At 50.1% G+C, this 24,872-nt stretch overlaps 1 protein-coding gene across 1 annotated transcript in view; it reads left to right on the top strand.

Annotated features, from left to right (window-relative positions):
- The window catches only part of HIBCH (3-hydroxyisobutyryl-CoA hydrolase), a 951,762-nt gene that overhangs the window by 912,172 nt on the left and 14,718 nt on the right, over positions 1–24,872 (top strand). Inside the window, exon 13 of the mRNA XM_085648807.1 lies at positions 21,678–21,711. Within this exon, the coding sequence (XP_085504933.1) occupies positions 21,678–21,711 (34 nt within the window). The remainder of the gene's footprint in view (positions 1–21,677; positions 21,712–24,872) is intronic.

Raw genomic sequence — 24,872 nt, 5'->3', positions numbered from 1 at the left:
ATAGAACATCAAGCCGTATTAAGATCCTTGTTATTTTGAGTACGTTTATGGGTCACGCAAGAACTTATATGTTATAAAAGGGTTTAATTGAAATACTAAGCCTTGACCATCATACAACACTTCCTTGGATTTGGCATGTGTATGCCTGGTTTTATAAACTAGGTTAAGCTCTTTCTGGGATGCTCCCAATTTGCTAACAATCCACTCAAAGCATATACTGAAACACTCAAATTGGGAGTACATACTAAATAGTGTTCATCATAGCCCCAATGTAGGAATGCTGACACACAGTTCTCATGTGTCAAACCGCTTCCTGCCCTTGAACCATACTTGGATGAAGTGCAACAACAATTAGCAAAATCATTGTACATGAAGTTCCGTTGCGAAATTCTTCAGATTAAATCAAATACGTATTAATGGTTTTGTGCAGGGGATGTTTATTGCCCGTCAAATGCTGTTGAAAATATTTCTCATGTGCTATTTTACTGTCCAACCTATGTAACCTCGAGGAAAAAAATGCATTAAACCTATCAGTTGTAATTTGGGAACTAGAAAATATCTGTAAGCATTAAGAATTTTAAAAACAGATATGTCTCAGTGTATAGTTTTTAGTCGTAGTGGATATCTTTTTGCTGTAAACCTAGTATGCAAGGGAAAGGGTTTGAAATTTTGATCGATAGATGATCAATTTTAGTTCTAGTTTTATTTTTATATTGTCTTAAAGGTATATATGATGAATTACAAATGTATTTAGGCGTTATTTATTGTATTACGCTGTGTAGTATGATTGTTGGTTGTATGTTTATTATGGTTTTTAACCAAAATAGAAGCTATTTTACTACTATTGCAGAAAGGCAAGTAGAGTTTTTTTCCACCATGCAGAAATCCGCCCGCCCCGCCGCCACAAAGTTTGGGTGTCTTCCATTCACTTTTCCACCCTGGATGCCAATTTACTACGATCCTTTGCTGGAACAAATCTCAAACCATTTATGGAGTGTAAGAGGGTCAGAGAGGAGTCTGTGAATGCCAACAAATTCACAGATTTATGAGCGTTCACAAACTGTCAAGGCTAACCATGCCTTAATCTGTCTCCTCTCACCATTTGCTCGAAGCTTATTACTCCGTAACTATACTGAGTCGTGGTGTACAGTCACACAGAAGTGAAAGCAGATGCATGTCGTGCTACACCACTAGCTGGTCGCTAGACTGTGTGTTTGTGGAGCTGTAAATAGCAGCGCTTACCTTTACCCAACGTGGTGGTTCTCATTTTATTTACCTTAGAAGGATGAGAATTTGATTCCGGCCTGCTGTGATTCAAATCTCTGACCTCCATGTTACACTTACACTTCCGTCGTGAAAGCTCACTTCTTTGAGCTCTTATGTCAGTTGTCTGGCCACATACCCGATAGTTAGTTGTGCTAGTGTTTGTAAGGCACTAGCAAAGATATTAAGCAGGTAACCGTTAAAACAAGTGATCCATGTTTTAACGTCTCACAGATGGTCCCTTATGAAATGCAGACATGGCATTTCATAACAGGACTGGAATGTTCATCAAAAGCAGCTCTAGCAGAAAATGTTACCCCAGCTCCCAACACCCCTACTGTAGTGCCCCTCTGTAGACTAGGCAGAGCAGTGGTGCATAGTAGGGTCACAGTAGCCCAGACACTCTGAAAGCAGTACCTTAGCCTGCAGCCTACAATGTAATTGCCAGAATGGTCACTCCGGCCTTGTTTAATGGTGGTTCTTTTTTCTAATTTAACAATTCTTTATTCAATTATACTGAACACTATAGAATAAAATGGGGATGAATTAATCTAATAAAACGTAGGAAAATCATAAGACAATTCCCAGTTGGTGATATCTAGGAAATACGTGTCAGCTCAAATTAAAGTATTCAACAGATGTGAAATGGATGACAAAGTGACAGAATGTTAGGTATATTAAAGTTGATTACATTCAGTCTTGGAGCCTAATTATGACTATGGCGGTCCGATGGTCTGCCGTAGCCACGGTGGGGGTGCAGGTACAGCCTCACCAGACGTTCAACCACTCTATTACAAGTTGGACGGTAGGACTGCCATGGGACAGCCGCAACCACCAGGGATCAGACATCCCTGGTGGTGCTGCAGCAGGCTTGAAGCCTCAATATGCATGGCGTTGCCGCCATGGCACTGCCAAGCATATTAAGAGTTTCCTCCCCACCACAATTTTCATGGCGGTGAGCCTACCATGAAAACTGTGGTAGAGAGGAAACAAAGGGTGCCCTACAGGGCAATGGGGTTCATGCAGGGGGGCACTGGTTGTGCCCCCCTGTGTGCATGCACCCCAGCTCCTGTATGGCATGGACTGCACCAGTCCATGCCGTGATGAAAACTGCCCTTGATGCTCCCATTTCGGTGCTTTTTTCATAGGCACCGCCATGGGATCGCCCCCACCAGAGACTAAAAATTTAGTAATCTGGTGAGCCCGCTCCAAGACCGCCAAAGTTGTAGCTAGGCACTTACTGGATATTGTTGTATTGACGGAGAGTGACAAATTACACAAGTTAACGGTATTCTTTGTAGCGATATTAGTATCCGGATAAGGCAACAGTAGCAGAAGGGAATCTGAAGAACCAAAGGCAGTTGAAGTGATAACTTCCACACGGTTGCTAAGAATATGTGTACGAGATGTATGCAACTTGTGTTGTGCCATCTGTGGGCCAAACAGAACATTAATCAGTTGTGTTAGTTAGAAGTAATGAGTCTGCAGATGGTTAGTATTGTGTCATTAGGCTGTTTATGGGGATTTGAGTCTAATATCTCTCAAATGTAACATTTCGATGAGGTCCAGGGGTTTTTGTGTAAGAACCCATGCGCGCCAGAAGGTGGCGTCGGTCGACTCCACGTTTGTCGTTGGCGTCGTGGTCGCCAGGATGATGTCGCAGTAGCTACTTAGACGCCGCCCTTCCGCGCTGACGTCAGTTCTTTCTTTTTCCGCGCCAGCAAGCGCAGATCCGGAGAGAGCGGGATCCCCAGTCACTTTTTGACTGACTTTTTCTCGACTTTTGTCAACATTGTCAATCGACTCCTGGTGCATGAGTGATGCCCGGCTTCAAGGCGTGCGGTTCCTGTAGCCGATTGATGTCGGTGACGGATCCGCACCGCGTGTGCCTCTTCTGCCTGGAAGGCGACCACGATCCCAAGTCGTGCTCCGATTGCCGGTCCCTGAACCCAAAGTCTTTGCGGAAGCGGTCCCGAAAGCTGCTCGAGGCCCAGCAGTCGGCTCCACGCCGTTCGAGGTCCCGGTTGCGTAGGAGGTTGAGGGACCGGATGCTGAGCCATCATCATTCTTCGTCCAAGTCTTCCCACTCGGGTTCAGGTATGTCGCAGCACAAGAAAAAGTTGAAGAAGCATTGTCGCTCTTCGACTCCTCCCCCACCCCGTCCGTCGGCCGACACCACGAGGGATGCGGGTGGTGCCTCTCCCTATGTGTGCAGAGCCTGAAGGGTTGACTCCGGGTTTCCCCCTCTTTCAGGGTCTTGGTGCGACCCCTGCCCAGGGCACCCTGCGGCACCGGGGCTGGATGGGGATCAGTGCCATTCGACCTTTGTATGCCTCCTCCAGCTCCGATTCCACCAGCACCTCGTCCACAGCCGGTGTCGGCTGTGTCCCCAGCCGACGTCGACCCCGGCCTCCACCTCGAGGTCGACATGGAGCCGGACCGGCGTCGACGGGTACTTTTGTGCCCCTGTTCTACCCTGGTTTTTTTAAACCAGATTGGCAGCCAGAGGAGTGTGAGGAGGACTAGGAGGGGTCTGGAGACCCTTTGACAGACCCATTAGGATATTAACCGGACTGGAGAGAGGAACTGGGGGACGCCAGTGATCTGGACTCCTCACCAGACCATGGAATGTTGTCTGCTCCTACCGTGGCTGCGGAGGAGGAAGCATCATACGCAGTGGTGTTGCATAGGGTGCCGAGGCGCTCATCCTCGAGCATCCTACGGTGTCAGTCAGGACTAACCTCCTGACAGAGGTGCTTCAACCGGCAGCGAGCACTTCGGAGCCCCTGCTGCCGTTTAATGAAGCCCTGATGGACATCCTTTTGGGCACGTGGTCCAGGCCCAACTCAGGGGCTCCTGTGGACAGGATGACTGCCCGACGCCGCCGCCCGGCCCTGGGCGACCCCACTTTCCTCTCCCAACACCCCATCCCTGAGAGCTTGGTGGTCCAAGCCTCCACCTCCAAGGGTGCATTCCCTATGGCTCCACCTGATAGGGAATCCAAAAAGCTGTACCCTCTTGAGAAGAAGATGTTTTCTTCCTCCAGCTTGGCACTGCGGTCAGTAAACACCGCATGTCTGTTGGACCATTACACCCACTCCGTGTGGGACACGGCTGCGCAAGTGCTGCCTCAGTGCCCGGAGGAGGCCCAGGCCTTGCTCTCTCGGGCAGTTGCCGAAGGGAGAGACGCAGCGAAGTTTACCATCCGCTGTGTGCTGGAAACCGCCGAATCACTAGCAGGACGATTTTCACGTCAGTAACCCTTCGACGCTACGCCTGGTTGAGGACTGGTTTTTCAGGTAATGTCCAATCCACTCTTATGGACAGCCCTTTTGATTGGCAGTCGCCTTTGCGGCGACCAGGCAGACAACGTGCTTGAGCGCTTTAAGGACTCTCGGGCTACGGCCAGGTCCTTGGGCCTCTCCACCACCCGCCCTGCGCAGTCTGCCTTTCGCCCCTTTCGTGGCTAAGGAAGGGGTGCCCCGCCACGGCGCACGCTGTTCATTCAGCCTCTGCGCAGCCGGGGACGTGGGAACTAGCGCCGTGGTTCTGGGGGCCAGCGGGCGAGCCAGTCCACCACAGCCCCCTCTGCAGCAGCCTCCAAACTCTCCTAGTCTGACCTTTCAGGGCCACCAACCGCCAGTGGGCAGCAGGATAGCCATCACCTCCCCACTGGCGCACCATCATGACCGACAGGTGGGTTTTGCAAATAGTCAGAAGGGGAGACTCCCTCCCCTTCGAGAATACCCTTCCATCCATGCCACCTCAGTACCAATGCATGTCGGAGGATCATCTGTCCCTTCTCCAACAGGAAGTTTCGGCCCTCCTGGCCAAGGGTGCCGTTGAGCGCGTTCCTGTCCCAGAAGTAGGTCGTGGTTGCTATTCCCCCTACTTTCTGGTGCCCAAGAAGGACAAAGGCCTGTGTCCAATCTTGGATATCTGATAGAGACTACTAGCCGCAGATTCCTTCACATAGAATTATCCCCAGGCGTGAGACTGGATCTGTGAACTTTTTGCCACAGCATCCCTGCGCGCCAGGCGTCGTCCGCATATGTGACATCAGCGAGGTCACATAAGCCCCACCCCGGCGCGCCTACGTCAGTTTTTTCCTTTTTCAAGTGCAACGCGGATCCGGTCTTGCTACGGGCCTGTTTCGGGCCCTTTTTTCTTCATCATTGTCCTTCTCTTGGTGGAACAGTGTGCAAATGCCTTCGAGTTTCAAAGCTTGCACGTCGTGTGGGCGTCTTATGTCGGCGACGGACCCTCATCGCATTTGTATGTGGTGTTTGGGGGAGGATCACGGCACCACGGATTGTGAGGCATGCCAACAGTTGAAGCCGAAGTAGCGGCAGGAGCGCCGAATGAAACTTCTATGGCACGTCTCTCCAGGTTGACCTCCTCCCCTCGATCAGCATCGGCAGACGGCTTCAGATACGGCCGTGGTCATCGCCCTTCCCTGATGTCGCGAGAGCATCGCTCACCGGTGGGGAAGTGTCGCAGTTTGTCCCCGGGGGCCGGGTTTCGGCCTGCCAGGGGCATGGACTCTCCGCGGGTGATGTGGCCCCGCGTGTCCTCCTACCCACCGTTTACCGGTGATGGAGCGTCGAGAGTCCAGATGGAGACATACGCGGCGGCTTTGCAGGCCTTGCTGGCGTCTCCTCCTCCTCCTCCTTCCCCTCCTGGGGTATCAGCGGTTCCCTTGCCTTGCACGGGGTCTTCCGTGGCGCCGCCGGTGGCTCCCGCCCCGGCGCCGACTGGGTCGGATCCAGGCTTGGAGGATGTGGTGCTGTTGGGGTGCGGCTCCTCTGGGGTCCCTCCTTCACACCACGCGTCTCTGCCTTGCCGCAAACTCCCGCGGGAGTCCCTGTGGTGTCGCGTGAGGTCACCGGGGCTCGGGTCGCATCCCCGAGCCCCTCTCGGTCCCTTGACAAGGTGTCGAAGGCCGAGGTGACACCGCTACGGTGCCGGCTGCTGCTGGACCGGGCGGCACCACAGGGGTTGGTGGACTCTCCTCGTCCCGCTCTGGGTCGAGGCTGGCCGCAAACCCCTCGCCCTCCTCCGGGACTTTCTCGTCCCTCCACGCAGGAGGCTGCCTCATCGGAGGACGAGCCGGAGGTTGGGTCGGCCCTGGTTGCGCCGCATTACTTGCCTTACCACCTCTGTGGTATACTGGGCCGAGGCTGGCGGAGGGCTTCATGTCACTCCCCTGGTACTTCTCGTCCCTCCACGCAGGCAGCTGCCTCGGCGGAGGTTGAGTCGGCGCCATTCCAACGCCGTCCCCTGTCCACTGCGACTCTGGCCCCGCTCCAGTCCCCGGCGCAGTGTGACTTCGAGGAGCCCTATCTAGCGTCTCCTTCGGTGCAGGCTGGCGTTACCGCTCTGCCTCCGGCAGCGGACTCTACGGCTCCTGACAGGCGGCGAGTTGCGGATTCGTCTCTCCACTACAGCCCTTGAAAGAGGCAGTTTGACTTTATCTGCTTGATACCAAGAGAGCTTAAAGCTTCTACATTTAGACCCTTCTCTGGTGCCAAAGAAGAAAACAGACCTGCCAACTCACACAGTGCCATCGTGCGTCACATTATATCGGCTCCTTTTACACTGTCACCCAGAGAGGAGTCGATTTCACACTGTGGCAAACAATGTGGGTTGGAAACCCCTGCAAAGAGCGTTTTCAACTCACAGTAGGTACAAGGCTACGTACAGTTGATGTCCATCAGGGTTGTACAACCTCTTCAGAACATCAGGGCAGCCTTTGAAGTCTTCATTTATTATTTGCGTAAGGGGATTAGCTTAGCTCATGGGAGGCTCCTGCATAAAGCAGCACCCTCTCCCATATGGCTTTCGAAGCAAGTTTAAGGCTAGGTAGGTGATGGTCTCAAGGCCCCACCCCCTTCCCAAACCCCGCCCCTCCCCTTTTTTTTTTTTTTTTTTTTTTTTTTTTATTGGTCATCAGATACAGAAAGCAACAAATCAGTGTAACATATAGTCACAATAAAAAACAACAGACAAGCCCATATCTGAGGCCAACATTTTTCCCCCTGGTTATTTAACCCAACGTTGGATCACTACAGAAGAAAGAGAAAAATAAAAACGTATAAAACAGCGACTAACACTGACATAACAGACTAGGGGTACATCCAATCATATTGACAATTAATCCTTGTCCAACCATTTAGTTAAAGAGTCCCAGATCTTTTCGCCTTTGGCTCTTGCCCTACTCCCCCTTCTTCTAAATACAGATATCTCCCAATTATATATAAATAATAGTTTACTGAACCAAGTATGTATCGAGGGAGGGTTTGGGTCAAGCCAAACCGTGGCCAGACAGAGGCAAAAAACTGCCATTGCTATGTACACCATTTTCCGATCTGCTTCCTCCATTTCTTGATTGGAAATCCCTAACATAATAACCTGTGGGGTCAGTAATACAACATAGCCCAATATAGATTCCAAACGCTGTTCAATTTTAACCACCAATTGAGAAAGACCGGAACAGGTGGCAAACATATGAGTGCTATCTGCAGCCAATAATCCGCATCGGGGGCAGTGCATCCCCGAAGTCCCCCCCATCGGTGGATACGTGCCGGAGTAATATATAAATTACACCAGGTCTTAAAGCATTATACCTACAGATTGGCGGAGATACAAGTAGTTTGGCTGAACAGAAGGGAGTCTTCACACTCACCTTGCCCAGCCTGTAGGCTAGTTTGCCATCTCTCGAAGTGCTTGGCCAAATATTCCCCCAGCTTCTCATTAATAAATTTATATAAAGTAGATGTTATGGATTGGCCGCCAATAATTAGATCAACTAAAGGGATTCAGTCTCGATTGAGTCTTTTGGCGAGAAAATCCCTTATCTGTAAATATATATATTTTTTTTAATTATTCTCAATCCCAAATTTTTCTTTGATAGCCTCAAAAGTAAGCATTTCAGCATTCAGTATAAGATCTCCTATGCACAGAATACCTTTCTCAACCCAATTCCTAAAATAGACATCTTGAAGTATTGCCGGGAGTAGGGTATTATTAAATAAAGGAGAATATAGATGAACCCGCCCAATCCCGAACTTTTTCCTGATCGTGGTCCAGACCCTATAGGCACCTAATAGAACCTTGAATTTAACCCTCTTGTAATAGGCAAAATCTATATGACGCAACAGAAGTCCTCTTGCTTTTACCCCATAAATTAGGTGATAGATTGAGATCTCGGAGCATCCCAAATTCGCCCCATGTAGCAACTCCCCCATCTGTTTCAGCATGGTTACCCAGTAATAGATTTGAAAATTAGGGACAGACCAACCGCCTCTGTCTCTAGGTAGAGTCATATATCTAAGAGCCCTTCTATGGCGCTGCCCAGCCCACAGGAACCATGAAACAAGCTGATCTAGCTTTGTAAACCAAATTTTATGTATATCTAACGGGATTGCTCTGAAGCAGTATAACATTTTGGGCGAAAAGATCATTTTTAAAACGTTATTTCTCCCGACTAATGTTAAGTGTAAATTATTCATTCTACGGGGATCAGAGTTAATTTTCTGGAGTAATGGCTTAAGGTTAATATCCACAATATCTTCGGGTTTGGAGCTTATTTCTATACCAAGGTATCTGGCACTTGAGACTATCCGATGATCAACTAATGTGACCTTGTCATTGACAACAATTTGAGTCTTGCTACCATTCAGATGATATCCCGATATCTTGCCAAATTGTGATGTTAAAATAGTTATTTCTTCTAACGCCTGATGGGGAGCAGCTGTTGTAATAACTAGGTCGTCTGCATAACCCAAAATTTTTACCTCTCCCCCTCTAGCACAGATAGGTTGTATTAATTGATTCTCCTGAATCTTCCTAATTAGAGAATCAATATAGATGGCAAATAATAAGGGGGAGCACGGACATCCTTGTCTTGTTCCACACATTATATTGATCTCACCAGACTGGGCCCCCTTCAGAGCAATTTTAGCAACTGGATCTTTATACATACTTTGAATTGCTTTTAAAAACCCATCCCCAATCCCATAATGCTTCAAGGAAGCCCATAAGAAAGGCCAGGAGACCCTATCAAATGCCTTTTCAGCATCTAAAAGGATTAAGCCCATAGGGTCTCCTGTAACCTTGGTGTAGTCAAACAAAGTTATAACTCGTCGTATGTGATCTATAGTTTCATGACCAGGGACAAAACCGTGCTGTTGTGGAGATACCATCTTTTTTATGACTAAGGCCAATCTATTTGTAAAAATCTTAAAATAAATCTTAATATCACTGTTTATTAATGTGATAGGCCGATATGCCACTTTCTCTTATTTAAAAATACGACTATCCTAGCATTCCGCCATGACGCTGGGGGTGTATCTCCACTCTGAACCATGCGAAACATTTCCAGCATTATAGATGCCAACTGTGTCCCAAAGATCTTAAAAAATTCGCCTGGAAGAGGATCAGGGCCAACTGCTATACCTGATGGTAATGATTCTAGTGCCTGGGTTATTTCTCCCAGACTGATCGGGGCATCCAGAGTATCCCGGTCTGTAGGAGATAATGGATCTACTCTGACCCTCTTCAAGATATCTCTTAATTTCCCCTTGTATCCTCTAATTATCACTTATATCTTCAGAATACAGCTTCTGATAACATTTCTGAAACACCAAAATAATTTCCCCTGGGTCAGTTACTAAACCTATGTCTGAATCTATAATGCATGTGATCCGATTTTGTGCTTCTTTTTCTCTAATCCGCAACGCTAGCATATGGCACACCCTTTCATTGCTCTCATAGAGCTTAGACCGCCAAGCCAGATATCTGCTCGCGGATTTGGCAAATGAAATCTCCGTTGTAGCGGATTTGGCAATTAAGATCCCAGTTTGAGCCAATTCGGCATCCCCTCCCTCTGATAGAGCCTCCACCAAGTGATTCTCAGCTTTGGCTAGTGTATCATACAGTTCCTTGATCCTATTCCTCTCTTTTTTCTACAACTCCCATCCAAACTGTGTGGTCTCGCCCCTAATCCCAGCTTTCAGAGTATCCCAAACATTTTGAATGCCGGTACTTCCCCTGTTTTCATTGAGAATCCTAATAATCCACATATCCATATGTTCTATATAGGAATTGTCGCTTAATAATGCCCTGTTGAAAGTCCAACTAGTTGCTTGTTTCTGCCTTTTAATGTTCACTTCCAATACCAGAGGGTTATGGTTGGACATTACCCTGAGAAATTTTGTAATTTTGCTGCCCTGCACCAAACAGTAAGAAATAAAAAAAAGAATCCAACCTTGGCGTGTGACCTCTGGGCGCCGAAAAATAGGTAAACCCTGGATCATTCCCTTCGGCTTGTGCCCACATGTCTGCCAACCCATGCAGCTATTTCAGTTGACTAAGAGATCTAAAAACTTTCGGTTTCCGCCCTTGATACACTATTTCTGGATGAATGGATATCGCACAACACAGATTGATATTAAAGTCCCCACAGAGTATGATCAGGGAAGGCCAACCCACCAGTTCAAAACCCAGCTAATTATACATTTCAGGGTCGTCTAGTACCGGTCCGTAAATAGAGCATAATGTAAACATACTGCTGTCAATAGTACATTGCGTGATTGCCCACCTCCCATATTTATCAGAGATGGAGCGGGTAAAATTTGCCATACCCCGACGTGCAAATATAGTCACGCCTTTTGTCTTAACCTCCTGTTTGGTCCACAAAATCAGTTGAAACCCGTCCAGCTCCATGATTTTATTCCTGCTGGCTTCTACGTGAGTTTCTTGGAGGCAGATGATATCTGCCCTCAAGATTTGAATGTCTTCCCTTATCCTACGTCGTTTGGCTGGGTCATTAAGTCCACAAATATTAACAGAAGCTATCCTAACACACCCCATTGTCTATAGTGAACAGAACCAAGTACAATATAACTCTGAGCATCATAAATAAAATTAGCAAACCCCATCAAATATATACCTATACCCCCAGAGGTTCCACCTGTCCCTAGTAGGATCCACCTCCGCCCATCCCCCCCCCCCCATCCCCACCCACACCCCTTACTTGGACAAAAAAGGTCCTCAGACCCTTGTGATGCCTCCTGCATTGATGTGCGCCCCATGTCACTCCCCAACCTACCACACAAAAACCAGTCCAAACCCCAATCAGTGATATACGAGCAGCTAAGCCCCGCCTGGAACCTCGAGATTCACGATAGCCCCAAAAAAAAACATACACCGCTAATTACACATTTCCCATCGACAGCCGAGCCTTAGTTACATCTAGCACCCCCCTTGAAAAAGAAGGGAAAAGAAGGAAGTCCCAAAAGTCTCAGACTCAATCAGCCATTTGTTAGCTCCTTTAGGTAATTCTCAGCCTGGATCTCAGATGTAAATACCCTAACCCGCCCCTGATAAATCACTTTCAACCGGGCAGGATTCATCAAATAAACTTCACATCCGAGTTTTTGGAACGGGCTGATCAGCTGCCGCAGACGCCACCTTCTTTCCACAGTAGTGTGGCAGAAGTCAGGCCGTACGAAAAAAGTCTGCCCCTCTGCAGATTTTTTGGCGTCTGGTCTAGCCTTTTCAAATATCGCTTGCCGCAATAAAAAGTTACTAAAGAATATTAAAATTGCTCGGGGCTTTGGGTTGAGGCCAGGATTGCTTTTAACCATTAGGGGGAATCTGTGTACACGTTGAATCTCTGCTTCCCAGTTCCAATGAGATAATTCTGGAAAAGCCGATTTAAAGAGCTTTAGCACATAGCCATGCACGTCGCTCGCCTCTGCTGTTTCTTCGATGCCCAACAAGCGTAGATTGTTCCTTCGCTGCCTATTTTCGGATTCCGTAAATTTCCAGAGAATATCCATCATTCTTGCATCGTTTTTTTTTAAAAATACTTTTTATTGGCATTTAAGAATATAAGTATACATACATCATTTTCCGTGAAAATGGGTACGGTACAAGAGTGGACAAATAGACCAACATCAATATAGAGAGTACGTATATGTTTAGTTCCGTGTGGAAGTGGTTTGTATGGTAGCAGATCATTGCCTGTATAAAAAACTGGGGAGGAGAACCAAACTGGGGGATGCCATGGAGTTCTGAGTGACGAGGTCTAGGCTATGTCCCAAATCTGCCATTGCCCATTCGGCTGCCTCCCATCTAGGGGGGGTGGGCGTGTGCACAGTCCGGGATGAGGAGCCATGGGGTGCATCAGGTGAGCAGAGGGGGGAACTCAGCTGGCCCGGAGGTGGTGCGGGGGGACATTGGGAGGGATCCCCCGCCGTGGAGACCCGGACCGCGTAAGGCGGTGCGGCATCGGGGGTATTCCTGTCGGCTACCAGTGCAGTTGGGGTCTGAAATTGTCTGAATTGGTGTAGTAGGAGCGCCCATTCTAAAGAGATAGGGGTTTTACGGGTACCTTTGGCCTCCTCCTCTCGTATTGCGTCTTCCTCCGCAGCAGCCCATTTAAGAACAGCCCCCACCCAAGCTGCAGGTGGAGGACCAGTAGGGGACCGCCAGTGCATTGCTATACAGCGTTTGGCCAGTAGGTGGGCCAGGAAGACGAAGCGCATCGACACCTTGTGTCGCTTTCTCCGCCCCAGGATACCCAGTGCGCATCCCTCCCAGGTAGTCAAATGGGTCAGCCCAGTGAGATCCCGGAGTGTTGAGTGGATCGAAGTCCAATAGTGCTGAATACCCGGACAGGTCCAGAACATGTGAAAGAAGGCAGCATCCTGCGCCTGACAACGAGGGCATAGAAATGTAGTGTCGGGATAAAAACGTTGAAGGCGCGCTGGCGTCAAATATGCCCTATGGAGAATGTGGAATTGTATATTTTTAAAGCGGGCATTCCTGGATACTTTTTTGGGGAATTCTATCGCTCTGTCCCATTCGCTGTCGTGAAATGGTCGTCCCGTCTCCTCCTCCCATAGGGCTCGGAGAGGCACCAGCAGTGGGGGTGTTAGGTCCCCAATTGATTTATTCAACCATGTAATAAGGTGTCGACCCCGTCCCAGTTGTAAGAGTGTGTGAAGGACTGGGTGTGTGGGAGGCTCCCCTTGCGTGAGGTCAGAATATGGTCGAAAGTGGCTGAGGAGTTGACGGTGAAGCAGGAACTGGCCTGGGGGCAGTTCGTATTCCTCCATGAGCTGTCGGTATGGCCTGAGCTGTCCCTCGTCAAATAGCATTTCCGCTTCGACAATGTCCCTCGCCGTCCACTCCCGAAGCATGGCGGGTGTGAAAAATCCGTCATTTCTGGGCCAGCCGACCAGCGGTAGTAATGGCGTGTATGGAGTGCAGCGCGGTGCCATGCGGTGGATACGTTGCACACATTTCCGGGCAATGTCCACCTGCAGGGGGTAGGTTCGCATGGGACGAGAACCCGGCAGAAGCAGGCGACGCAACTCGGGCAGGGGCACACATCCCGTGACAGTGCATGTCTCAAGCAGGTATCGCTCCGCCGTCCAATATGAGAGCCATTGGAGCTGCGACGCCAGGAAGTAGGCTTCGAATGAGGGCGCCCCAAGCCCCCCTTGCGTCGTGGGCAGTCTTAGCGCGATTCTGTGTCGTCCCTGCCCCCATATTAGAGAGCTGAGGAGCGTATCTAAATCTTTGAAGAAGGAGCGGGGGGGAATCACTGGGAGATTGGTGAAGTAGTACAAAAGCCGCGGGACCAGTATCATCTTTGCCAGGGCTACCCGGCCAATCGTGGCCAACGGTAAACTCCGCCGGAACCCAATGGAGGATCGTATCCCTGCTAGTGCTCTCCGATGGTTCCCTTCAAAAATGTCGAGTGGGGAATGATATAATCGGATCCCGAGGTATCGGGGACCCTCCGTTGCCCAGTGCAGTTTCCGGTCACCGATCCAGACCTCCCGAGAGGGGGCGTCCGGGTGGAGGGGATAGACCATCGATTTGTCCCAGTTCACCCTCAGCCCCGAGGCCTCCGCAAACTCCGCCAGGGCGGTCTCAACGGTGGTGAAATCCGCCATCACATCCCGTATATATATGAGAAGATCGTCCGCATACATAGATACAGTGTGTGACGTCCGCCAGTGGGATACCCCAGGCCCGCCCATCCCCACGGAGCCGGATGGCCAAGGGTTCTACCGCGAGTGCGAATAAGAGGGGCGAGAGGGGGCACCCCTGTCGCGTACCCCTGTGTATCGCAAATTCCGGGGAGATATAGCGACCGAGGCGGATCCGGGACGTAAGATTGGTGTAGAGTAGGTGAGTATAGGCTATGAGCGTGGGGCCGAGACCCGCCCTCCCCAGGACTGCAAAGAGGAATTGCCACGTTAGGGTGTCGAACGCCTTTTCAATGTCCAAGATCAGACACGCCGCGTGCGGAAAACGATCCCCAATCTGATCCTCAATGTGAAAGGGCATATGATTTGAGAGTATCTGTCCGCCAAAATTTTTCCCAGGATTTTACAGTCAGCTGTGAGCAGCGTGATGGGCCGGTAGGAGGCGAGGAGTTGAGGGTCTCGGTCGGGTTTCGGAAACGTCACGATCACCGACACTCTCATAGAGCCGGGCAGTTCGTTGAGTCTAAGCGCCGAGTCCAATACTGCTGATAGACGAGAGGTCAACTGTGGGGCAAAAGTGGCGTAATATTCAAGTGGGAGCCCGTCAAGGCCAGGGGCCTTGCCGCGGGCCAGTTCTCGTACCGCACTTGTAATCTCAGTTGTTTTTATCTTTGCGTCCAACCCCTTCCGGTCTACAGCGGCAATTCGGGGAAGGGGAAGAGGGTCGAGGAAGTGGTCGATGGCCCTGGGGTCGAGAGACGTGGGAGCAGTGTAGACTGCCGAGTAATGGTGATAGAACGCCTGCAGGATCTCATCCTGAGATTGCACCAGGGTACCCTGGGGATTTATGATTGCAGTAATAGGCCGGATTTCGGTATCTTGCTTAGCAAGCCATGCCAGGAGTGTGCCCGACTTATCACGGTCCCGATGCATTCGGTTTGCGAATGCCCGAAAATTGTGACGACGCAAGTCCACGCACGCCACCTGGTACTCCGATTTGGCGTGGGCGACCTGAGCTACTGTCGCCACTGATTGATCTGCGGCCTTAGTGGCCGTAGCCAATTGCTGCTCCGCCTTCTCTAGGGCTTGCTCCAGGGTGTGTCGCACCCCGGTTCTGTACCGAATGCATTCTCCCCTGGCCACTACCTTGAAACCATCCCACTCGACCAGGGTTGACGACGCGGTCCCCGCATTATGCGTAAAGTAGTCTTGGATGCTACGTTGGTGGTCATGTATAAAGGTCTGGTCCGTGAGACACTCCCGTGACAGCCGCCACGTAGGAACAGGGGGGCGCGGGGGTCGCCACTGGAGGCCGAGAAGGTGCGCATCATGGTCGGAAACGACTCTACCCAGATAATCCGAGTGACATATTTGCGGGAGAAGCGCTGCAGTGCATAAGAATCGGTCAAGCCGAACTCGTAAATTATGAGGAATGGAGTGGAAAGAGTAAATGCGGGTCTGGGGATGGTGCAGCCTCCATGCGTCCGTGAGGGACCAGTGTGCAGCCCATGCTTTAAAGCGTTCTATTTGTCTATAGGTGGGAGAGTGTGGGAGTGGAGGGTGTGAGCGGTCCAGCACCGGGTCCAGGATACAGTTGTAGGCCCCTCCTAATAGCCAGGGCACCTGTGTGAATTGAGCCAAAGAGATTGTGAGTCGGTCCCAGAATTTATCCTGGTCGACATTCGGGGCGTATATACTGCCTAAGAGGACAGCCCTCCCGTCTAAGAGACCCTCTAGTAGGACGTATCTGCCTTCGTCGTCCACCACCCGTCTTAGTTCCCGAAAAGGGGTTCCCGGGCGAATCCATATCAGTGCCCCTCTGGCAAACGAGGAGTAGGTCGTGGCGCAGATGAGTCCGCGCCATTTTACTCGTAGTTTGCCGACTTCGGTTGCATTAAGGTGGGTTTCTTGTAAGCAGAGGATAGATGCCTTCTGTCGTTTCTCATAGGCGTATATCGCGTAGCGCTTACGTGGGGTATGTAGACCACTTGTGTTGAGTGTGAGTATATTAATGTCTGCGCTAGTTGTCAGTTGTGCCATAGATGGTCGGTTCTGTGTGGGGACGGGGTGTGGTGCCCCTTAGAGAAATCGAATAGTGGGCCCTCAGGGACGTGCTGCGTTAGTAGGGGGCAGGCGGACTGGAAGCCTGGAAAACGGATGTGCTGTGGTGTGAAACTCCATGGCGAAGTGGGACATATGCAAACCGGGGTGCGAACAACGTGTGGGGATGCGGGAAACTGTCCCAATACTCAGGACTCATCGTGCGGGTAACGATGTGTCCAAACTACCTCCCGTAACACTAAAGGGGGGAGAACTGCTTTATATGATAGGGAGTGACGATGTGCTAGTGCGAGGCCGCACGCTGAGTGGGCATGTAGTAGGATCTGGAGCAGAGTGACTGTCCCTGCGGGCGCCATATCATGGGTGCTGGGTGCGCATCACAGTTAAGGATACCAAGAGTCCGTGTGCCTGAGTTGCCTCAGGAGAGAGGAGGAGAGGGCGGCCCATCCAATAGTCCATCTGCAGTCTGCGGAGTGGCGTGGGGGGGTGCCGTCTGGTCCCCCCCCCCCGAGACGGTGCTGTCGCTGTCGTTTTCGCCTTCGGAGGAGAACAGGTGCGGAGGTCGATCTATAGAGTCTGAAGGTTGTGTGGTGCACAGGTCGATCACCGCTTGTAGAGCCTCCCGTCTTTCTCGCATAATCTGTTCGAGATCCGGCGAGTCGTGGGCGCCCTGCGTTGGTCGGGACTCGATGTTACGGAGCTTCTTGGGCCGCTTTTGGGCGTGGAAAGTTTTGAGAGGGGAGCTCCTCTGGGGACGAGGATCGGACGCCCGCGAGCAGTGTTGATCTGCCCAGTCTTGTGCGGCCTCCGCGGATGCGAAGAAGAGGGAGGATCCTTTATAGATAATCTTGAGGCGGGCCGGGAAGAGCAACGCGTATTGGAACTTATTGTCCCGCAGCCTCCGCTTTACGTCCAGGAAGGAAGATCTCTGTTGTTGCACCGCTCAAGCATAGTCTGGGAAGATCATGATGTGGCTGTTGTCCACTCGCAACGGTGCGGCCAGTCGCGCCGCCCGAAGCACTGCATCTCTATCCCGGAAGTGCAGGAACTTGGCGAGAAATGGTCGAGGAGACGTGCCGGGCGGGGGCTTTCGGGCCGGCACTCGGTGAGCCCGTTCTATGGAGAAGAATGGTGTGCGGTCTGCAGGCGGGGTAAACGACTTCAGCCACGTGTCCATATATGCAATGGGGTCGGCACCTTCGACTCCTTCCGGCAGCCCCAGTACCCGGATGTTGCAGCGTCTCGAGCGGCCCTCCAAATCCTGCGCGTGTTCTTCCACCGCAGCTAGACGAGTAAGGACCCCCTGGATCGTCTGCTGTTGCTCTTTTAGTATGGGCTGTATTTCCGCAAGTGTCCGCTCCTCCGTACGCACCCGGTCCGCCAATTTCCGGTGGTCATCGCGGAGGAGATTGACATCCGTCGCCAGGGTACCAAGGCGTTCTTCCATAGACAGACGGGATAGTTCAATGGCGGCGAGGACCTTATCCAGCTTGTCCGAGATCGATAAGTCCGTGGAGGCCACCGTGTTGGGGGACCACGTCGAGGTCCGGGGCATGTTCTCCGGGGCCGTCTCCGGGATCACTTGATGCTGCGCGGGTTTTGACTTCCCCATCGTGAGTCCACGCGGTCCGGACGAGTCGGTAGTGTCCGCCGGGTCGCAGGAGCCCCAGCGAGGCAAGGAATCCACGGAAGGGCGGAAGGCGCGGCCGCGCTGTCTCACGGGTGAAGCCGCCCAGGGAAGCCGCCGTCCGAGCCGGCCCACCAAGGTCCCCCTGTGGACCAAGCACAGGAATCGTCCACACCAGTCACCAGGCGCCACATTCAGGGCGCTCCCAGCACCAATCCACCCCTCGTGGCGACTGACGCCACGGGGTATCCTCCGCGGCCGCCTCAAGGTCAAGGGGGGGAGCGTATGCACCGTCCTCGTGGCCCCCGTGCAAGCCCCAGTCTTTCTCAGGGTCTACTGTTGAGGTGAGGCCATCAATGTCCCTCAGCGACTCGTAGCGGGTAGGCGGTCAGCAGGTCTGGCAAGGGCACAGCAGCTCCCACGGGTTGCACCCAGAAGGCCGTCACTTCGGTAGGCACAAGGAGCTAGGCCTCACCGGCTGCATGGAGAGGGATGCGATGTCCCGTGGGCGGCCATTTTAGGGTCAGGCAATCGCTGGTCGGGTCGGTTGAATGCCTCCAGGTCCTGCCGTCCGCAACAAAGCCCAGCACCCCCTTAGCTCCCTCCAGCACCAGTCACATGGAGTACCGTAGGTGCACGGGGGCCGCCCAAGGGTCCGACTCCGGGTCTCAGCGGGCTCAGTGGACTCAAGATGGCGGGTGCGCTCGGGCCAGCAAAGCCCCTCCGCTCTCCGATGCTCTCCACGTCGCTATCCGGGAGTCCGCTCCCTGCTCACACTCCCCGAGTGCCGGCGCGATCAGGGCGAGACGCGTTGTCAGCTTCCCCGTCTCCCCTCACGGCATCCCCCGCATCATACGGAAGAGCTCCGCCGCCATCTTAGGCTTAAGATGCGGCGCCGGCTGCAGCAGTCGGGCCGATTCCCATCCGGAGGGCTAGGGGTGCGCCCAGGCGTCCACTGTCTCCCCGCTGTAATGCAGCCACCCTCCGATGCCCCCCGCATCGATCAGCACCCGGTGGGACACTCCATATAGCTGCCGAGAGGCGCCCAGACGCGGAGCCTCAGCAAAGCCGATCCGCCATCGTGGCTCGCTTAGCCACGCCCCCATCATTCTTGCATCGTTATCAGATGTTTTTTGCTCAGTGCTTTCAAAACCAGCCTCCAACCCTACTCTCTTCCAGGGCAGTCGTTCTTGCTACCACCTCGGAGCAAGCTTTAGTTGTCTTATGGATAGCGCCCTGAATTTTCCTAGTCGCCAATTGTGCCCTTTTATGCTCCTGCCGAGCCTTAATTTGCATTGCCTGAAAAGTTGAGTATATTAAACTGATTGAGGGAACAGGCTCCATTTTTTTATCTGCAACACTGGAGTTTTCCTCCTGAAATCCTGACCCTGGCCCCCCTTCCGCCTCCAGATTGGTAGTAGAATAGTCCCATTGAAGATGGTCATTGGAGTCTGAGTGAGAACTTCCATGCCAAGAGCCCGCAAGGGTTTTCTTTCTAGGGCGATTAGCGGCCCTCCTTGGTGTGTCTGTAGTCGTGGGGGGGGCTACCGCTATTATCCCCTGAGGCGTCTATATCCGTGTTGTCGGGGTCAGTAGTATTATTTAGATCTGACTCTTCTGCCAGCGAGAAAAAAAATCCCCCCTCTGGAGTGCCTGGCGCCATATCTCCTATCTCTTGGGGATCACGGACGCCCTCACTGAGAGTTATCATTAGACCTGCTCCCCCCCCCCAGCTGTAAGTGCTGCGTCTGAACCCGATGTTTGAATATCTGCAAAAACTGGGATATCATGCACACTGTCAGCCTCTCTGGCAATGAGGGGGTCCTGTGTAACCAACTCCGCTGGAGTAGCTACAATGTTGCAGTTTTTATTAATAGCAGTGGCAGGAACAGATACAATCCCGGAGCCAATGCCTGAGCTAGAAATTCTCTCCAACAGTGGATTTGGCTGTTTGCTCTGTTTCCCGCTTACCGATTTGCCTGCAAACATCCCAGGAACAGTGGGGGTCTTGTTCCGTGTAACCCCCTCTGGCAAATGTCGATCCAGATCAGGAGTCCCTTTCCTGCTCACAGCCTTCTCCGCGTTGTTCTGAGGTGGTGTGACAGCCGCATCAGGCTCCTTTACAGTAGGCAGTTTCTTGGGCACCACAGCCCCTTTCACGCCAGCGGCTCCCTCATTTGGTGCGGCTCTCCGTGGAGCCATCCTGCACGGGCTCGCGTTCTCCCCCAGCAGCTTGTCAGCCAACCACGCCCGCCAAGCACCCAGGTACGCTGGGCTGCATGCAACGCGGAAACGGAATACCGCCGCGCGTTGCCGAAAATTACTTAAGCATGAAAGGCTAGTCATTCACAACGGAGGTGGGTTTCACGCTACAATCCCCCACAATTCCCGAGGCTCAGCGGGGCACAAGCAGCTCGTTATGCCGCTCGATATCCAGAGTGATCGGGGAGTGACCTTCGCACCACTCACGCAGCCGCCATCTTGCCCCTTACTCTCCCGTGTCGTAAACCCCGCCCCTCCCAGTTCCCTTCTCTCACACAATGGATTTTATTTGAAGGTGCAGGTGTTTAGGTAGCTCATCCTATGTATAAAAATATGCTTTGCTCCAGCAACGAAGGAGCATTTCAACTGCTTAAGGGACATTCAACCCAGCTAAGGTGTCCAAGACGACATTAGTAAGGAGAGTTCCGGCCTTGGAAATTTGCTAAGCTGTAAAATGGGTGTCAGTACATACATTCACCAAGCACTTGTCTTGACAGCCATGTTCAGGTCCACCGAGAGGGGTATTTTTTCCCCCTACAGTTCTGCAGGATCTTTTGGTTTGAGTCTAGTCCTCAGACCCTCCACTTTTAGGGAGGTGCTATAGAGGTATCGGATCTAAAGGTGGGGAATTTGCAGTTAGCAGTAGCCAGCCACCAGAAGATCAAATTACTCACCTTTGGTAGCCTTCTTTCTGTTGGATACTTTATCTAACTGCAGATTCCTCACCATCTTCCCGCCTCTTAGTTCTGTGTAATGGACATCTGCCCATTCTAAAAAGGTCTCAAGTTACTTTTGGCACACTATCACCTGCACTTTTTCTGACTTGACCTGCATGTGAGGGTGCAAAAGAACAACATAAATACAAAAACTGACGTCGGCACGTATATGCGACCCGACTCTGTCACTTCTTGGGCGTACAAGGTCATCGTAGAGTGCGACTGTCTCTCCTGGCGTGTGCAGGAGCTGTTGCTTTAAAATATCAAGTTCCAGGATGGCACCTTGGACTAGTCTAAAGGTGAGGAATCTGCAGGTCACTAGAGTATCTACCAGAAAGAGTGTTACCAGAGGTAAGTAACTTGTTCCTCTATTTTAGTCTTTATATGATTTGATGCAATATTATAATATTGTTTTACTCATGAAATGCAGAGTCAAACGTCACAATTTGAAAATGGTTGCCTCTTTTCTATATATAACCGGACACTTTAAACAGGGTCACTTTGTGGTTGGTACAGGTAAGGTCAGTGTTTTTGCTTGTTTTTCTTAACTGGACACTACTCTCTGATTTATCTTTGTAACTGATGACTTAGATGCATAATTTAAACATGTTTTATTTAGTCTAAATTTTGAAGATTTAAAACTTATATGTTGCAACACTACTAAACATTTTGACACATAATATTTGTATGCAAACTCAAGAGCTTTTATGTTGCCAGCTGATGCATATATTTTTTTTCCAGAGGGGCCATGATTTCTATGAAGGAGTGAGAGCAGGTAAGGAAATGTTTAAAATGCATCTTCTATTTGACATTACAGCGAACCAGCTTTTTCTGTCATGCTTTGATTTTAAGGGCCTGATTTTTAGCTCACAGTACGGATTGTACTGCATCAATACTTTGTCGCCCTCATCGAGTACCCATACCCCGTATTTAAAGGTATCCGCCTGCCCAGTGGACACCTCTAGTCATTGACAGGAACCACTGTCACAGCATTTCTGTCAGTAAAGTAAAAGACTGATGGACGAAACAGTCAAACTGATGGTACCATCTGTCAAACTTGTAACTTGTTTTTGTTTTATCAAAAAAACAATTCCAAAGCAGGATTATCTTTTTGAATGAACAAAAACTATTGACCCCTAGACCATGATGTTTTTGGTCTTCACCAAAGTATTTTCTTCTTTGGTTCTTTTTTGAATATGCTTTTTTAGCACCACAATTTAATGCTGATGTATTTTCAGTCTACTGCTGCATCGTAATTCGTGGTTCCAGATTTCTTGTTTGTACGATGGCAGTTTTTCTTGGATCATGGATTTTATTAAAGTTGGCATTGCAATTTTTTCATCTCAATGAGATTATTATTTTAGGTTCATTACAATCCTGTGGCCGACATTAGAGTTGACACATCCTGCTAGCATGTCTGGTTCCTTCGTGATGGAGGACTCTATCAGCCTTTTCTGCTAGGCCGCAAAAGTCTAAGACAGAGCAGAGATGTTTTAAGGCATGGGCAGTATGGGCAATAGCTCAGAGCCCCCACTTTCCAAAGCCCCCCTCTAGTAAAGTAAACACCCTTCCTCTCTCTGCCTACCTCTACCTGTTACTCTGTCGCTCTCTACCAGTGTCATTTTAAGGATTTTGGGGCTTCGGACAAGACATAATTCAGCTTCCTTTGTGTGGAAGTTTAAGTATATTTCAATAATGCTTGGCATTTTTCAGGTTTGGATTATCAGAACCAAAATTCTAAGTTTTTCCGAACAGGGAGCTAAAAAAATATCTTGTCCAATGCCCCAAACTCCTAAAGATAACAAGAGAATAGTCACCACCAGCGGATCTTCCATATGGTCAAAGCTTGACGAAGTTTTTCATTATAGTAAGGCAGATCCCAGGAGCAGTTTGGACTTTTGCAGCTGATAGAGTACTGTTACATCATTTCATTTTTGCCCTATGTCGGAATAAGTAAACAGCCCTCACAACGAAGCCATCACCCCGCATGCAATTACAACGTGGTCGTTACAACGACTGCGTTGCAACAATGCATACCATTACCCCGCAAGCCGAAACAACGACTTGCGGAGGGGGGAGAAGGTGTTGGATTTAAAATCCAACACCTTCCCTACTGTCCGCATAGACTGGGGTTGGAATAGTAAATTATACTATTCCAACATTCAGCGTCCCCCTCCGCAAGTCATTGTTCCGACTTGCGGGGTAATGGCATGCATTGTTACAACGCGGTTGTTGTACCAGCTGCTTTGTAATTGCATGCGGTATCACAGCATCCGTGAAAAGGAGGCATATTCGTCAGAGTAAGATACTTAAAACTTTCCTTTGACTATTCTCCCGATTTTTATTTTCCTGCCAACCATAAGGAGCATACTACCATCGAAGGAGATGTTTTTCTTAGTATAATTGGCTCATTTCAGCACCTTATGACCATATTTTGTTTAATGTGGTTTCTTGCCTCTCATGCTCTTTTTGTGCCACTGTACACATTTATTCATTGTTGAAACAAACTGAATTTTGATGCTTCGCTAAAAATATTTTCCTTGGTTTTATGCCAGTTTTTCTTGATATTTTTGGGTGTCTTTCAGCATGTTTCAGGTGGTTTCATTTGGTCTTTGGAAAAACATTTTAAGTACCTGTGGCGCTGCTTGTTTTGTGTGCAGTTAGGTATTGCTTTTGGGCTTCTATACAGTTTATCTTAGTTAAAATAAGTTGATGAAAGACCAGGATGACAATTCAAAGGTCAGCAATAATAAACTGAGTATTCTTTAAAAATCTTATAATACCTATTACAGTAGTGACGGAGCAGAACTGCATATAAGTCCCACCCCTGTATGCTGTCAGTTCCTTTCTTTCTGCACCTTCAGATGCAAATCCGTAGCTCTCCCAATTTTATCAGTTTTACAGTGACTCCAGTACTCTTTCACAGTATGCTAGGGACACTGTCCCCCCTAAAACAGCAGGGTTCAAGCAGGGCCATGACTGCAAGAAGCAGATGTTGGTCATGGACCCACACAAGATGTGTCGATGGTGTCTGGGATCAGGACACGACTCGAAGTTGTTTAATGAATGCAACCTAATGCTCCCAAAGGGGATCTGAGACCAGGAGAAAAAGTTGCACATCACCGAGCACAAGAAGAAACCTTCATGTATATCTCGCTCCAAGTCGCTAGTCCGGTCTCAGTCTTGTTCATGGGGGCCTTCCCATGACCTCTTCACTTCCTGTTCGAAGTTCTCTGGTAAGTCCAAGTCCCAGTCCATGTCCAAATACATGCAAACAAAATTGAAGGACTCAATCCTAGCCTGACACTCTGACTCCAAAGAGACGGTATGAGGGTGTCAAGATGTCAGTCGCACCCCTTCAAGGTTTACAGCCACAGAACCAAATTCCTCATTATGTCCTGACATTCCTTGAATTTCTCATGCTTTCATTAGCCCACAACAGTTTGTGGCCTCCAAAGAGGCCATGCTGCAACTTTTCAGTGCACTTCCAGTTCCCTCTGCACTACCTATGGGTTACAGCGGGGACGTGCAGCCACGTTACTGGCAGATGGTCCCTCCACAGACCTTCGCCGATTTATGGGCCTTTGCTAAGTTTGGTACAGCTTTCCACCCAACCCAAGATCCACTTTGTTTTCCGCCATCCCGACGGCACCAGTGTTTGTGAATGATCTTGTGCCAATGCCCATGTCATACTCCAAATTGACATGCGCTTAGGCTTGACTGATGTTGTGCTTTGAGATTACAAAAGCACAACCTGTTGTCATGCACCCTGGTTCTAATCCTATCCCTGTACTACAACACAGCGGAAGCTCCATTCTCTTTTTGACTCTGATTATGACCCTGTGCCAAAGCAGGTTACATCCTAGGATATTGATAATGATGATGGGGAGGAGGATGGCCTGCTCCTCCCTAATTATGCTGATGATGCCTTATACC

This window comes from Triturus cristatus, chromosome 3_2 (assembly GCF_964204655.1).
Source record: "Triturus cristatus chromosome 3_2, aTriCri1.1, whole genome shotgun sequence".
Taxonomy (NCBI): Eukaryota; Metazoa; Chordata; class Amphibia; order Caudata; family Salamandridae; genus Triturus; species Triturus cristatus.
This window is presented reverse-complemented; position numbering and strand designations above follow the sequence as displayed.